This window comes from Tenrec ecaudatus, chromosome 11 (assembly GCF_050624435.1).
Source record: "Tenrec ecaudatus isolate mTenEca1 chromosome 11, mTenEca1.hap1, whole genome shotgun sequence".
NCBI classification, from domain to species: domain Eukaryota; kingdom Metazoa; phylum Chordata; class Mammalia; order Afrosoricida; family Tenrecidae; genus Tenrec; species Tenrec ecaudatus.
This window is the reverse complement of record NC_134540.1, coordinates 8,388,270-8,403,319: the sequence shown is the minus strand read 5'-3', so window position 1 is coordinate 8,403,319 and position 15,050 is coordinate 8,388,270. Positions and strand designations below refer to the sequence as shown.

General features: G+C 50.5%; 1 protein-coding gene across 1 annotated transcript in view; it reads right to left on the bottom strand.

Annotated features, from left to right (window-relative positions):
* The window catches only part of MIPEP (mitochondrial intermediate peptidase), a 127,349-nt gene that overhangs the window by 85,630 nt on the left and 26,669 nt on the right, over positions 1-15,050 (bottom strand). The window contains exons 11-14 of the mRNA XM_075562822.1: positions 8,001-8,154; positions 6,024-6,101; positions 3,526-3,730; positions 471-580 (exon numbers count right to left, since the gene is read on the bottom strand). Of these exons, the coding sequence (XP_075418937.1) occupies positions 471-580; positions 3,526-3,730; positions 6,024-6,101; positions 8,001-8,154 (547 nt within the window). The remainder of the gene's footprint in view (positions 1-470; positions 581-3,525; positions 3,731-6,023; positions 6,102-8,000; positions 8,155-15,050) is intronic.

The window sequence follows — 15,050 nt, the reverse complement described above, 5'->3', positions numbered from 1 at the left end:
GCATGGCCAGTGAGCTGCACTTTGCCGATGCCTGGCATGCCGGGTCGCGCAGGCCTGGCCTGTGAAAGCACAGCATACAGAGGCTGCGAGAGCTTCCTGGCCAGTCCTGCGCACGTCTATGAGACATTGCCGCCTGCAGTAAATCCACAGTCATGAGTAATGCCAGAAAATTACAGAGCCCAAAGGTGCAGGGGACAGGGGGCCTGGAGGAAGAGACTGGGAGGTTGTCACAGTGAAAGTGAGGCTGGTCACTCACCTGTCTGGTGTCCGTGCAACCTGTGAGGCCTGTCCTGGGTGTGGGCAGTAAGAAGAGATGCACCTTGTGGGCAGTAGGTGTCAGAAATGATGGAGAAGTGGGAAGGTGAGGACCAGACCAGTCTCACATTTGGGGGGTTGAATCCACACGGAATCTTCTCCGCCACGTGACCACTAGGTACCCAAAGGGCACCATCGTATCGCTGTCCCCCTACCTGTCCGGTTTGGTAGTGCCTGGCAAACTGGCTGACCACTCGGTAATCATTGGCGAAGTACTCCATGAGAATGGAGGGAACCTCAGCGAAATCGGTGGGGCAGCGGGTCCCTGTAACGTAGAGAAAACAGAAAATCCAGTCAGACTTCTCGTACTTTGCGGGGGCCCCCTTTAAACTTTTATTTGCACTTCTGATGATTAAATCAGTATTTTGCTTCTATAAAATTTCTGTACAGATTTGCAGGCAAGTTTGCTAGAACCCTCAGTATTTGACTTGAAATTGCAAGTGAAACCAAGTGTTTGTGCAGCTGGAGACAGCACCCCACAAAGCAATGGTCCACACCTTCGGCAAACAAACCTGCCTGTGGCGCTCCCGGCCACACGGGCAATGCAAATTAAACTCTTCTGACAAGTCAGCTCACATTTGTACTGAATTCACTGAACGTCGCTAGTAAATGCCTTTTATCCTCCTGGATAAGAAGGACTTAATTCTACATCGACTTGTTTTTGTAGCAGGATCGGTGAGGACTGCCGTAGAGAGCAGGGATGTGCTAGACTAGGGACGGACGGCTCGTGGCAACAAATCCGGCTCGTTTCCTGGTGATGTTCTACAAGACAGCTCAGCCACCTACGGACTTTCCAAATAGCTTCTCCGGCCCTGGGTACTGTATGTGTGGAGTAAACTAATAAACAGAGGGTGCCAACAGTGGACTGGGAGGTTGAATGCTGACCATCTAAGGCAGGGGTCCTCAAACTACGGCCCGCGGGGCCACATGCGGCCTGCCGAGGACATTTATCCGGCCCACCGGGTGTTTTTGCCCCATTTGTTTTTTTACTTCAAAATAAGATATGTGCAGTGTGCATATGAATTTGTTCATAGTTATTTTTTAACTATCGTGCAGCCCTCCAACGGTGAACTGGCCCCTGATTTAAAAGTTTGAGGACCCCTGATCTAGGGCAATGAGCTTAGAGAAGTGACAACTAAGAGGAAAGTCTGTAACGTCATCAAATGCAATACGACCGCCGCACATCAGCATGTGCACACAGACCCACACACATCAACACACACACATCAGCATGTGCGCACATACCCACACACACATCACACACACACACATCAGCATGTGCGCACATACCCACACACACATCACACACACACACATCAGCATGTCGCACATACCCACACACACATCAACACACACACATCAGCATGTGCGCACATGCCCACACACACATCAACACACACACATCAGCATGTGCGCACATACCCACACACACATCACACACACACACATCAGCATGTGCGCACATGCCCACACACACATCAACACACACACATCAGCATGTGCGCACATACCCACACACACATCAGCGCCACATGTGTGGGCACACATTCACACACCCGCACAGACAACCTAGCAGATTATCAATTTTGAAATATCGTATCATACTTTTTAAACATCATTTATTATGTGTTTTAATTGGCTGTGAATAAAACGAGGCAACATTGTGTAAAACAAAAAATGTTAAACCTGACACTGAAATACCCTAGTTTGAGATCCTTTAATCTCTCTCTCTCTCTCTTTCTCACACGCACACTCACACCAGCTTAATAATAAAATCCAGCTATATCTGGCATGCTCTCCTCACAAGGTTGTTGGGAGGCAAATGAAATAAACTGACACTAGTAAACTTACAAAATTGTGGCTCTCACTCTTTCCCTCTCTCTATATATAGCTGTGTGTATATTCACATGTACGCATATATACATATATGCAAGTGCACACACACATACACCATTAGCATCATCTCTGAAGTATGATATTCTTTCCCCCTGAATCTTCAAGCTGAAAAGGCAGGGGTTCTGTTCACTTACTAATAATCAAAGCTCACCTCACTGACAAAGAGTCGGTCCCAACTCACAGTGACCCTGTGTAGGCTTGTGAGACTAGCAATCCTCACAGGGCGGTCAGCCACACCTGTCTTCCTGGGAGCAGCTGATGGGCTTGAACCACCGTCCTCACAGTTGGCAGTCCAATGCTTACCTGACAGTGCCACCAGGGCAGAAAGTATCCTAAAAGCCATCATCTGCCTCATCTAGCACACTGGTTCCAGTAAACACACTGGTTGTGTCAGGCCTGTGTGTGTTCACTTGGTGTCCCAGTAACTGTGCGAGGCACTGAGCAGATGCAGACGTGCACATACACGTGCACATGCCCCACCACAAACTTCACAGGGCCGTGTTGCCATGCAGTCACCGTGGGACAGAGCACAGCTGCCCCACAGGGGTTTCCAGGCTGTCCTCTTTCCTCGCTGTACCACGGGGCTCCTTGAATTCCACGTGAAAAAACGACACCGTGTAAAAGAGCACCAACGGAAAGAGGGGCAGCTACGACTGGTTCCCGCATGCCTGTGGGGGCGCTGCTGGCCAGAGCAGAGGGATCGTGTGCCCGGGGAACAGGGGCATGCTGGAGTCACAGAGGCTCTCTGAGGTGCGTGACCACAGAGGTCCCTGCCCCGCGTCCCCTCCACAGCAGAGCGACGCCAAGGGCAGGGTCGGTGATCTCCCCCTGATATCCCAGCGTTTCATATTCTCTTCCACGGAGGGGCGCATCGGTTTTACTTCGTGACTCCTGTCAGGTGTCTCTTTCCTCTCTCCTGTATGTGAAACCCAGGAGGGGGTCACTCTAGAGAGGCGGTACCTGGAGGAGGTAGGTGTGGCAGGGGAGGCTGGGGCGGATAGTGGGCGGCCAATAGCAATGAGGACAAGAGGGAAGAGAATGTTCTGAGACGGGTTGTGGTGGTGATCCCACAATCCTCTGCATGCGACGGAACTACTGAGTTGTATGACATGCGCATTATATGCCAAGGAAGCTGTTTTTAAAGGGGGGAGGGCGGCCCAGTCGAACTGCCCTGTAGGGGTTCCGGGGCTGGAATCTTCGCAGAAGCAGCGATCTGCTCTTCCTCCCGGGGAGTGACTGGTGGGCCATCAGCAACCACCCTTGACCCGCTGAGCTACCAAGGTGCTCAGAGCCCAGAGGACACGGCAGACTCACCGGTGACGTGCTGGTAGCGCGTGCGCCCCAGCATGGAGTGCATGGCGTGGCCCATCTCGTGGAAGAGGTTCTCCATCATGCCCGGCGTCAGTAAGGTGGGCGAGCCCCTGGAGGGCTGGGGCAGGTTCAGCATCAGGACCACGAGCGGGAGCTGGTAGTCGCCGTTCGCCTGCCGCCTGCCTCCGCGGATGGTGAAGTGGCAGTCCTGGGAGGGCCGGGACGCAGGCAGGACGTTAGCAATCAGACCACAGCGCCCTGGACCCACGTGCAGGGGCCCCCGCTGTCCTTTCATGTGAGCTTGGGAAAACTGGTGTCTCCCACACGGGTAACGAGGACGTGCACCGAGCCGGTTGGAGATGTACTGGACACGCACTCATCCGAGGGCTCCGGCCGACACCTTCCAAGAGTATCCCAACCAGGGAGGAAGGGCAGATGCTTAGCTCTCTGAGGAAGGGACCCTGATGTTCCCTGAGCCCCTTCTATGGGTAAGAAAACAAACTAATGGGGTTTCTCGTGCCTACTTTTAAAAAAAGCAGCTCCATTGTGAACGGGGCGAAGAGAGGAAATGCACGTTCTACCCAACAGCTCATACACGCGCTCCTTCAGCTCCTGCACCGCCGCCTATCCCACCTCTGCCCCGTGCTTCCTGCTCCCAGTCCTCCCTCTTTCCTGAAAGCTTCTGCACTTGTCCTGGGGCAAACGCTGCCCTTTGTCTCCCCAAGGGCCAGTGGTTCTACAGTGTGGCTGCCTCCCTGTGTTCCCCTCGTAGACTTGTCCCCTGTGGGGGTGAGAAGGGAGCCACAGGGCCCAGTTTAGTTCCACACATGGGAGGTGGCTTGGGGCCGGTCTCAGGGTCCCACCAGTCTCTGTCCCAGCGTCAGCCTGGACGAGCTCCCCGCTTATCACTTGGAAGTGTCGGCCCTAACACACCACAGAGCGAGGCATGTGCAGCCGCAGGCCGAGGCGGGCACACTAATTGCTCACTCTTCTTCACAGCTGCCCTGGGGGCCAGCATGATCCAGGAAGAGGTCGTGGGAAGACTGCTGTTGTCTTGGAATTCCGCACCGATGGCCTGCGCCAACAGGCACTAAGCACAGGCAGACCTTCGTCCCTGAGGTGTGCTCTGTTCCCGCAACCACGCAGGGAGAGAGCGCAGGACTGAGTCCTGGGCCCCTCTTCGGCACCAACCAGCATCTGCTCTGAGCCTTCTCTCTAGGACACCACCTCATAAATCCCACAGCGTGCCTCTGAAGCTAGAACACGCTACCATCTGTTAAAAGTGCTTCGAGCTGTGTAATGCACCCACCCAAACCCAACCCAAAACACTCCCTCCGAGTCACTCCTGACTCAGCAACTCCAGGGACAGAGTACAAGGGCCCCGCGGGCTCTCCAAGGTTGGGCGTCTTTACAGAAACAGACAGCCACGGGAAGCTTTGGGTCAGCAGCCGGGTGCTTCATCCCTGGATCACCAGGGCTCCTCGGCCCAACACAAGGTACCGACACTCTCATTCCTGTCTGCCGTCCCAGAGCATGCGGCCCAGCGCTCCCTGCAGCCGGCTGTCAGGCAGGTCCGGCCTGCAGAGGTTGATAACGGAGGCGAGCCCCGCCTCTGTCCTCGGAGAGCGAGTCTGGCAGTTGGCAAGCTCTCCGTGGGGGCCTAGCTTCTGTGATTCCAAACTGGGCTCACTGTCCAATGTGTAAGCAGCTGAGAGCTGGAGCTCCACTCAAAATGTGTGGGTTCAAATCCTAGCACTTCCAGTCCAGTGACTCTGGGTAAGTAACTTAGCTTTTCTGTGCCTCGGTTTCCCCATAATCAGAGTAACTAGTTGGCTTGCTGCCTAACACGTGAAAGAGCAATAAACGTCAGCTCCCATTACTAGGAGGCCTGGTGGCATAGGAATTATGCGTTGGGCTGCTCATCCCAAGGTCCACAGTTCGAAATCACCAGGTGCTCCATGGGAGAAAGGTGGGACTTTCTTTTCCTAAAGAGAGTTAGCCTTGGAACCCACAGGGGAGTTCTAGTCTGCCCTACCCTGTCCTATAGTTGCTGTGAGTCAGAACTGACTCAATGGGGGTCTTTTGCTGTTGCTTTTTCCCCATCATTACAACGATCATTGTCTCAGTGCCCTGATAGAAACAATGGATACAGATTCGTATCATTGTTTTCATAAATTTTACTCTGAAACTTACCCTAGTTTCAAATGTATGTATTTACTAATTTTAACTGACCCATCCTCTGCCATCAGGTAGAATTCCAACTCACAGGAACTCGACTTAGGGTTTCCAGGGCAGTAAATCTTTACGGGAGCAGACAGCCTCATCGTTCTCACAAGGAGCGGCTAGTAAGTAGCTGGCAGTCCTACTGCGCACCCGGCAGGGCCACCAGGGCTTCTGGATCCTAAGTAGGATCTCTTAAATAGCAAGGGATAACAACCATGCTCTTGAAAGCTCCCATAAACTCTGATGAACTGCGGACAAGTTTACCGAGACCAAGTCACCTGGTATGGTTTTTCAGCTCGCTGGAAAAAATCACAGTAAATGTATCCCAGCAATCCTTGGGCCTCATGAACCACAGCCTGGGGAGAAAGAAAATGTCAGCGACACACAATGGTGAACGGGGCCCATCCCATACACAGAAACATCATACAACGCCCACAGCCACCTCAAGGGCACATCAGAAGGTTCGAGGAAAACTGTGTTAAAAGAACATGGGCATTTCCCCACCAACTTTTGAAGTCCCTGGTGTTGCCAGAGTTTGGGTTCTTGTCTTTCCAAAATAAAGATTTACTTTGGGAAACCTAGGGGATCCAAAAGAGAAGTTTATTGCGTAGCTCCTCAGAGGAAGTAAACCTCCCCAGGCAGCGTGGCTGGTCTCAGTGTTGCTGATTCCACCCTAGTACACACAGACTCTTAAGCAATTGGTCACGGAAGAGATTCTCAGGGAAATTCCTATGGGTGGGAAACATCCGCTCAAGGGAGCAAAGGACTCTGGGAAACTCAGTCCTCTGATATTGCACGAATTCTGTGCATGCTGTGTCCAAATTTCCCCCTTCGCGCCCTTGACCTGTCTCGTTGGTATATGGACAATTTCTCCACATCTCACCTGGTCTCAAATAGAGTCAAATCGCCGCCTCCACCCCCCACACACATCCTTGTATGTACTCTCTGTCCAATGATCCTGTCCCAGGAAGGCTGGGTCCAGGACCGGACAGGAACTTGTTTAGACCCTTTGTCTTAACTGCCAAACCTTTATAATAACCTCCCCCCAACACAAGTAATCTCAAACCACCCCACAATGGAGTCAGGAGTAAGTGTTCACTAAAGAACTACAGTGGCCAAATGAATTTGCCTTCAAGTGGAAAACCCACACACCTTGACTCAAAAAATTAGACAACGGAGCTTCTGGCCTCAGGTGGAAGCTAGCAGCACTTTCATCAATGCCCATCTCAGAGGTACCCGTGGTCATCGAGTTGATTCGGCTTCCAACCAGCCCTTTAGGGCAGACTAGAACTCCACATGGCTGTGGTCTCACAGACGCAGATAGCTACAGCTTTCTTCTGGAGAGCAGCTGGTGGGTTCAAACTGACTGTTTGGTTAGCAGCTACGTGCTTTAGCCGTTGCACATCAGCGTTCCTTGACCCCAAACAAGCCAAATCCCCTGCCGTCCAATTCATAGTGACCTCTGGGGCACAATATAATCGGTCCATAGGGTTTCTAGGGCTGTCGATCTTTACAGGAGCAGACAGCCTCATTTTTCTCCTGTGGAGCAGCTTACTGGGTTTGAACTACCGACCAATTGGTTAGCAACCTGTGTGAGCTTAGCCCACAGTGCCACCAGGGTACCTCTCTCAAGAATAAATCAAGAAAGCCCAATTGCCATTGAGTTGGGACTCAGACCACACCTGTAGGACAGGGCACAACTGCTCCCCAGGGTTCAAGGCTGTACATCTTTACGGGAGCAGGAAGTCTCGGCTCTCTCCCTCACAGAGGCTGGCAGGTCTAAATTACCAACCTTGCTGTTAGTAGAAAGCAGGTAACCCACTGCATAACCAGGGCTCCTATCTCAGAAGTAAAAAAAAAATCAAAACAAAACCAAGCTCACTGCCATCGAGTTGACGCCAACCCATCATGACCCTACAGAGCAGGGTAGAACTGCCCCTGTGAGCTTCTGAGCCAGTGTAAGTCTTTAAGGAAGTAGACAGACCCACCTTTCTCCCAAGAAGCAGCTGGTGGTTTTGAACTGCCCAATGAGCAACCATTATGCCACCAAGTGACTTGGAAGAAAAGGTTTCTCTGGACAGTGTCCTAACTCAGATGGAGCAATTTGGGTTCCTCGGGACACACAAAGGAGGGGGGATGCGCCTCCCCTGGGCCCGACCAGGGCACAGCTGGGCTACAGATGAAGGTGCTGCTCACCCAGTGGCCCGAACGGGCAGGTCAGAGTCATGAGGCCCTATGCCAACGGGGATGCTCACCAGCTTTCGGACGTCCTCACACCACACCTCCCCTTTCGCAGGCTGCTCGGCATACAGGGAGATCCCCAGTAGCTGGTTAAACAAGAGGTTCAGGCCTTCCATGCAGGCTCCGAGAGAGAAAAACGGGCAGTATAAACTGGGCTCGATATTATACCTGGGGGAAGGAAGGTCAATTCAATTTCCTGTCCATTTAGTTATTGAGGATCACAGTAGCTGAAGAACGCATTCAAGTGTCTAACTTCACTTTGAGGGATTTTCTGACCTGGTTTTCTTCCAAGGTGGCAGCCTGGTTCTGACTCACTTATCAGCATGGTTAGCACCCGACCATCATTATGCAAATATTGGTGGGCCAGGCCTCGCTTTGGCTTCAGCGTGCCCCCAACCCCTGCCCCTAGTCACTCACCAGCTGCGCAGCGCACCAGCCAGTCTCGGATAAGAACAGCATGGTGCCCCCCACCACCTTCACCACACCTTCTCCACCAACACACAGCAGGGAGGGGCTGGGGAAGTGGGAGAGGTCAGGGGTTGGCAGCCGCCCCACTCCAGGTGTGTTGAAGGCCCCTGTGGGGACCTCCAAGCCTTGCCTCTCCACCTTCCTGTTCCACCTGCACACAGGTGAGGCCCCGGCCACCAGGGCGCAGAAGTGGCTGTGGAGATGGCAAAGAGACCTTTGTGAAAGAGATACTTCTGAGTCTCCTGCCCCAACTCCCACTGGCCTCTTCATTTTCTCTAAAAAACTATAACATATCACGTATGTGTGTATATATATTTAAAAATATATATTTACATATATAAATTCTGTATCTATATTTATATAGATATAAAAATTTATATATATAAATTCTGAGGAACGCAAAGCCAGATTCAAAGGACTGATAGCTGCCCTGCAGTGGGTTCCGGTTCATAGCGACCCTACAGAAAACAGACCCAATCACTGCCTGGTGCTGTGCCACCCTCCCAGCTGTTGTTTGGTTGGAGCCCGTGGTTCCAGCCCCTATGTCAGTCCATCTCGCTGAGGGTCTTCCTCTTCTTCACTGACCTCTACTTGACCAAGCCTGATGTTCTTCTCTGGGGACTGGTCCCTTCTGATAACTGTCCACAGTATGTGGGGCAAAGTCTCACCACCCTCACTTTCAAGGAGGACCCTGACTGTAAGACAGACTTGTTTGCTCTTTTGTCAGCCCACGGTACTTGGAATATTCTTCACAAGCACCATAATTCGACAGCATCAATTCTTTGCTCTTCTTACTTATTGTCCAGTTTTCACATGCACGTGTGGCAACTGAAAACAGCTCGGCCGGCCTTGGGTACAGATGCTCTCTGTACATACTCATAGACCTGCTGAGACAACGTCAAACTCAAGATCTGCCTGTGAATTTGGGGGGCCACCCCATCTTTACGTAGCCAGGTGCGTGCAGTGAGGCAGATTCGACTTCTGGAGACTCCCTGGTGTGTCAGAGTAGAACTGTGCTCCCGCGGATGGGTCTTCAAGGGCTGATTTTCCAAAGACCACCAGGTCTCTCCTCCAAGGGGCCTCTGGCTGGACTGTCAGTTAAGCAGCTGAGCGTGCTCACAGCTGGTTCCTCATTTGCAGATACTACCTGTGAGACTTGTCCTGGCTCACTGGGAGACCCAGCACAATGAGCAAGCACTACAGGCCGCACAGAGACCTTTGCCAGCCAGTCAGAACCAGTGTCTCACATCAACATAAAACAAGCCCGGACCATCGGGTCAACTCTGACTCACAGTGACCCTGAGGCTGTACCTCTACGTGGGCGCAGACAGCCTGGCCTTTCTCCCAAGGAGCTCTAGTGGGTTAAACCAGCAACCCTGCGGTTAGCATCCAACTACCTACCCGACAGCACCACCAGGGCTCCATAAACAAAATGCACCAAGATGTAATTGCATTCTAAGGATTTTATTTCACTGCCATCCTGTCATCACCTGAAATTCACTTATCACTCTACTAGAGAGTTATACTACTATTCTTGAGACGTGTACCTCCCTGGCGGTGTAGCAGTAACATGTTGTACTGCTAATCACGAGGTCTGCGGCTTGAACCCACCAGCGCGCCTCAGGAGAAAGACAGGGCTTTCTACTCCCACAAAGAGTGACCGTCTCAGAAACCCCAGAGGCAGCTCTACCCTGTCCTAGAGTTGCTGAGTCAGCAAGGACTGGATGGAAGTGAGTTTGTTGCGGTGTTGTTGTTTTAAATACGTCGCTGACTTGGAGCCAGGAATAATAATCTTCGAATCCGTTGGTTCCCCTCAACGAAGAGACAGAAATAAAAGCACTGTCATCCAGCACAGCTGCTGAATGCAATTCAATGAAGGCTCTGCTTTGCATTCTGGCTAAAGACAGCTCGTCTATTACCCAGTGCCTGTGACTCAATTCAGAAGCCTGAGGGCCCTCCTGGACACAGGGGAAGTGCTCCCGAGGGGTTCCAAGGCTGCCAGTCTGCACGGGAGTGGACAGGCTCATCGTTCTGCGGAGCAACTCGCGGGTCTGCCCACAGGCCTTTCGGTTAGCAGTCCGGCACATGCACCAGGTGCCCCAGGACTCCTTATGCTACCGATGGCTTCACCCATTCTCAAGAGACAAACTACGTCATCAACCTGTTAAGCGGGTACAGGATAACTACGCCTGTCTGCTTTTGATTCAGAACAGAGTTGAACGATATCACCAAATCCGCATCGAGGCCACAAGTACAGAGCCTCACATGTAGCCATCAAGAAGAGACCCTCGACAGGCAAATTCTCCTCCGTAACCACCGACGCACTCAGGTTAAGATGTAACACCCCGCCTCTTGGATTCCCTTTTAACCCATTTTAAATATCTTCAAGTTTTTAATGTTTTCAGCTTTCTTTTTGAGAGGTTTCTATGCGTTACTTCATTACTGTTAGTTTAACTTTGTGTTCATGTGTTTTGTACATGAAATCCAGGAGAGGCGAGTCTTTGAGATAGCAGCTGGATGAATGGTACCTTGGGGGCAGAGCAGGCAGGTTGGGGGATGGGAAGCTAACTGTGTTGAGCACAAGAACAAAGAAACATGTTCTAGAGCTGATTGTGATGATGGTGGTGCAGCTCTTCTTGAGGGGACTGCATTACTGAACTGTGTGGCATGCGAATTACATGCCAAGAAAACTCTTTAAGAAAAGAAAAATTCCCTTTTAGTTGCCTTCTGAGTTATATGAACCATAGTCTGAAGCACAGTGTGAGTCAGACCGATATTTTCATCGGGATGCGCCTGGGATTAAGGTAAAGAAAGAACTTGGACATTCACTCCAAAAACCTTGGCTCTGAACTGAGTGAAAATTTACCGCACAATGAAGTGCAGTCACCGAATCCAGGACGGAAAGACGGGTAAACAGAGGCCGCGGCTGCCCTCGTTCTATTCACTAACTGAAAGCGAGTGTAAAGAGAACTGCCGCTGCCCCGGTGCCGCAGCTCGCCATGGACCGGACCGCCTGCCAGAGGGCCTGTGTGGACCCGGCCAGAACCACCCACTGGAAACAGCAGTCTGACCGGGCTGTCGGAGAAGCCACCTTCAACTTTCTCAACAGCCGGTGAACTGCAACAGGCTTTGGCACGAGGAGCGATTGCCTAAGCGTGGTTGCAATGTCACAGCTGGATGGCATCTTGGAATGTGTGCCACTGCTCCTCGGTTAGACAAAGGCATGACAGCTACAAAAGAACAGAATGGTTCTGGAAACCTGTTTAACTACCTCCCAGGTAACCGTGTTGTGGTCGTCGTTAGGCGTCGTCAAGTCAGCTCAGGACCCGATGTGCAGCAGGACACAGGGCCCAGTCCTGCCCCGTCGTCACAAGTCTCATATTGGAGGTCGTCGCTGCAGCCACTGTGTCCGTCCATCTTGTCAGGGCCTCCCTCTCTCTCACGATGTCCTCCTCCAAGAACTGACCCCTCCTGCTGACATGCCCACAGTGCGCAGGGCCAAGTCCCATCCTCTTTACCTCTCTGGAGATTCTGACTGCACTTCTCCCAAGACAGATTTATTTATTCTCTGCAGTCCATGGTGCGCTTCACATTCTTCGCCAACACCATTACTTCACACGCGTTGAATTCTTCTCTGGGATTCCTTATTCCTTGTCCAGCTTTGGCTTGCATATCAGGCAAAGGAACCTACCTTTTGAAAACGTTAAAGGTGTCCTTTCAGCAGACTGTCCACTGCACTAGGTCATCTGATTTCCAGACTGCTGTTTCCATGTCCAAACAAAATAAGATCCTTTCTTTTCCCCGTCGATCTTGATGGTGCTTATTGGCCCAGTTATGAGGATTTCCTTTTTGTTTGCGTACGTTGAAGTGGGACCATACTGAAGGCGGCAGTCTTCCACGTGCATCGGTAAATGCTGTAAGTCCTCGGGTGGCACAGACGTTGTGTGTTGAGCTATTAACCACAAGCGAGTCTGGCAGCTTGAGACCACAACCGGCTCCACAGATAGACGGGGTCTTCTACTACAGTAAAGAGTTAAGTCTCAGTGACCTGTCCCTCCGGGTCCCTATGAGTTGGAATTGACTCAACGGTGGGAAGGTTGTTTTCTTGTTGTTGTTTTGACGTTAGCTTTCAACAAGCAAGGTTGTTATCTGCGTATGGCAGATTGTTAACAAGCCTTCCTCCAATCTTGATGCCACATTCATCTTCATATACTCCAGCTTCTTGGATTATTTGTTCCGCATACAGATTGAAGAAGTGCGGTGGAGCAGACACCCATGACCCACGTCTTTGCTGAATTTAAACCACTCAGCATCCCTTTAGTCTTCTTGAATGATTGCCTGTGGTCTAGGTACAGGTTCCACATGGGCACACAGAAGTGGAATTGCCATTCTTTTCCATGTCCCCACAGAGTTAGCTATGATGCGCACAGTCCGGTGCTTTTGCAGTCAGTGGCGCCGGCGGGCGTCCTTCTGGCATTCTCCTGCTTTCCATCACGCGCCATCTGACATCAGCAGTCATATCCCTTGTTCCATGTCCCCTTCTCAATCAGCTTGAATTTTGGGCCGCTCCCTGTCAATGTAGGGGTTATTATACCTAAAACAAACCAAACTCAATGCCACTGACTTGTTGCTGACTCATACTGACCCTAAAAGACAGCATCGATTTGCCTCTGTGAGTTTTCAAGACTATTCACTGGAGTAAAACACCCCATCTCTTTCCTACAGAGAGCCTGGTAGTTTTGAACTGGTGACCTTGCAGTTAGCAGCAAACTCATAACAAGTACACCACCAGGGCTTCTTCAAACAAGATAGTTGCCCATGAAACAATGCTAAGACTTTCAAAGAAATAGGAATATAAACTGGAGAGTAGATGATGCCAGTGAATTACTGAGAACTTTCTGAGGCAATGAGGATATTGGGGTTACATAAAAAAGCCCCTACTCTTTAGGGATACATAATTAATACGTACCATGGCATGAGGTCTAGGGTTTATTTTTAAAAGACTGTGTTTGAATACCAAAGGAGAAAACAAGAACAGAAGCAAAGAAGGAAGTACCAAGAAGGGAGAAAGGAAATGAAAGGCAAGAAAAAAGGATGAGTGAAGCCCATCAAGCAAATTGTTTGAAAATGATTCAATCTGGGAAGTGACTCTACACTACCTTGGCCTATCTGTAAAGATTTAGTCATTCTACTTTTGCAGATTTGGAAGGCTTTATGAAAAAGAGGCTAATTTGTAAACAATACCCCCCCCCCAAAAAAATCGCTCAACAAGACATGTGTATAGGTTCACCATGTGTGGTAGTCATCTAATCTGGTGTCAATTTAAGGATGAAGAGTGTAGGGGTGGAGTCTAGGCTGTCAATCTGGAGACAGCCAGTGAGACTTCTGTGTGGGCATGGCCTTCTCCTGAGAATTCTGGTTCTTCCCCCTTGGAGGCAGAAGACATATCTCTCTCTCTTTCTCTCTTTCTCTCCTACTCCCTGGGAGACATTGCAGAAGACAAGTCACATGGACACAACCAGACCTCGGAAGTCGGAGAAGCCACAGAGAGACCCCTGCCAGCACTGAGATGCTTACAACGCCACTGGCCCCAAAGACTTTCTACCCACTGGCTTGTGATTGTCCTGATTTTGGCTTCGTTGCATGTGTTTCATGAGTCTGAAGAGGACTTTATAGATTGGTATCAGACATATGGGCTAACATCAGACTTATGGACCTGATCTGGACTGGGCTGGGATGTTTTCTCAATATTCAATTGTTCTTGAATATAAACCTCTTTCTTATACATATATGTGTGTCCATGGATTTGTTTCTCTAGTCTACCTAGGCTAACACACCATGGAAAACCACATTACCATCTTCCCGTGAGAGTGTATAGGCACTCAGTGCTTTCTGGATAGTTCTACCACAGAGCATTCTTATTGCATTTGGTGAGGGGAGGCTTCGAATAGCATGTGGGGACATCCCATAACATTTTCATTCCATTTGTCCACAAACTGCTTGAAGCCCTCTTGTATGAATGCCCTTTAGACTTTTGGACTCCATCTAGCAAGGAGGAGACGCTATGGGATTCCATTTCCTGGTCACTATCTTTATATAAAATAGCACAAAAATAAGTGGACCGTGAGGCACTGATATCCACTGCTGGCAGAAGAGAAGTAAAGCCCCGGAAGCATTCAAAGATAAAATCAAATCTGGAGAGGCACCCTAAGCCTCCAGGGAGGGGGGAGGGGGGGCAGGGAGACACATTCCCATGAATGTGCCTGAGAGACAATTTGGTTTTTTTTGTAATTGTATGAATTTATTGACTACTCCAAGCTATAATTCAATGTTGATTTCATAAATACTTATGCTAACATGAAGCATTCGTTTTACTCTCTAATCTAAAGTAACAACCCAAACACTAAAACTAGACAAAGAGCTCTCCTCCTCCCTCTCTCTGTTCAGACCTGGCTGCTGAGATCATGGCTGTCCGGAGGCATCGCCACTCTCACCACTGGTCCTGAAGGGGTCATCCCCCCTGGATTCCCTGTGTTTCCAGTTGCTATCTGTACCAGTGTACATCCTCTGGTCTAGTCAGACTTGTAAGAGCATCT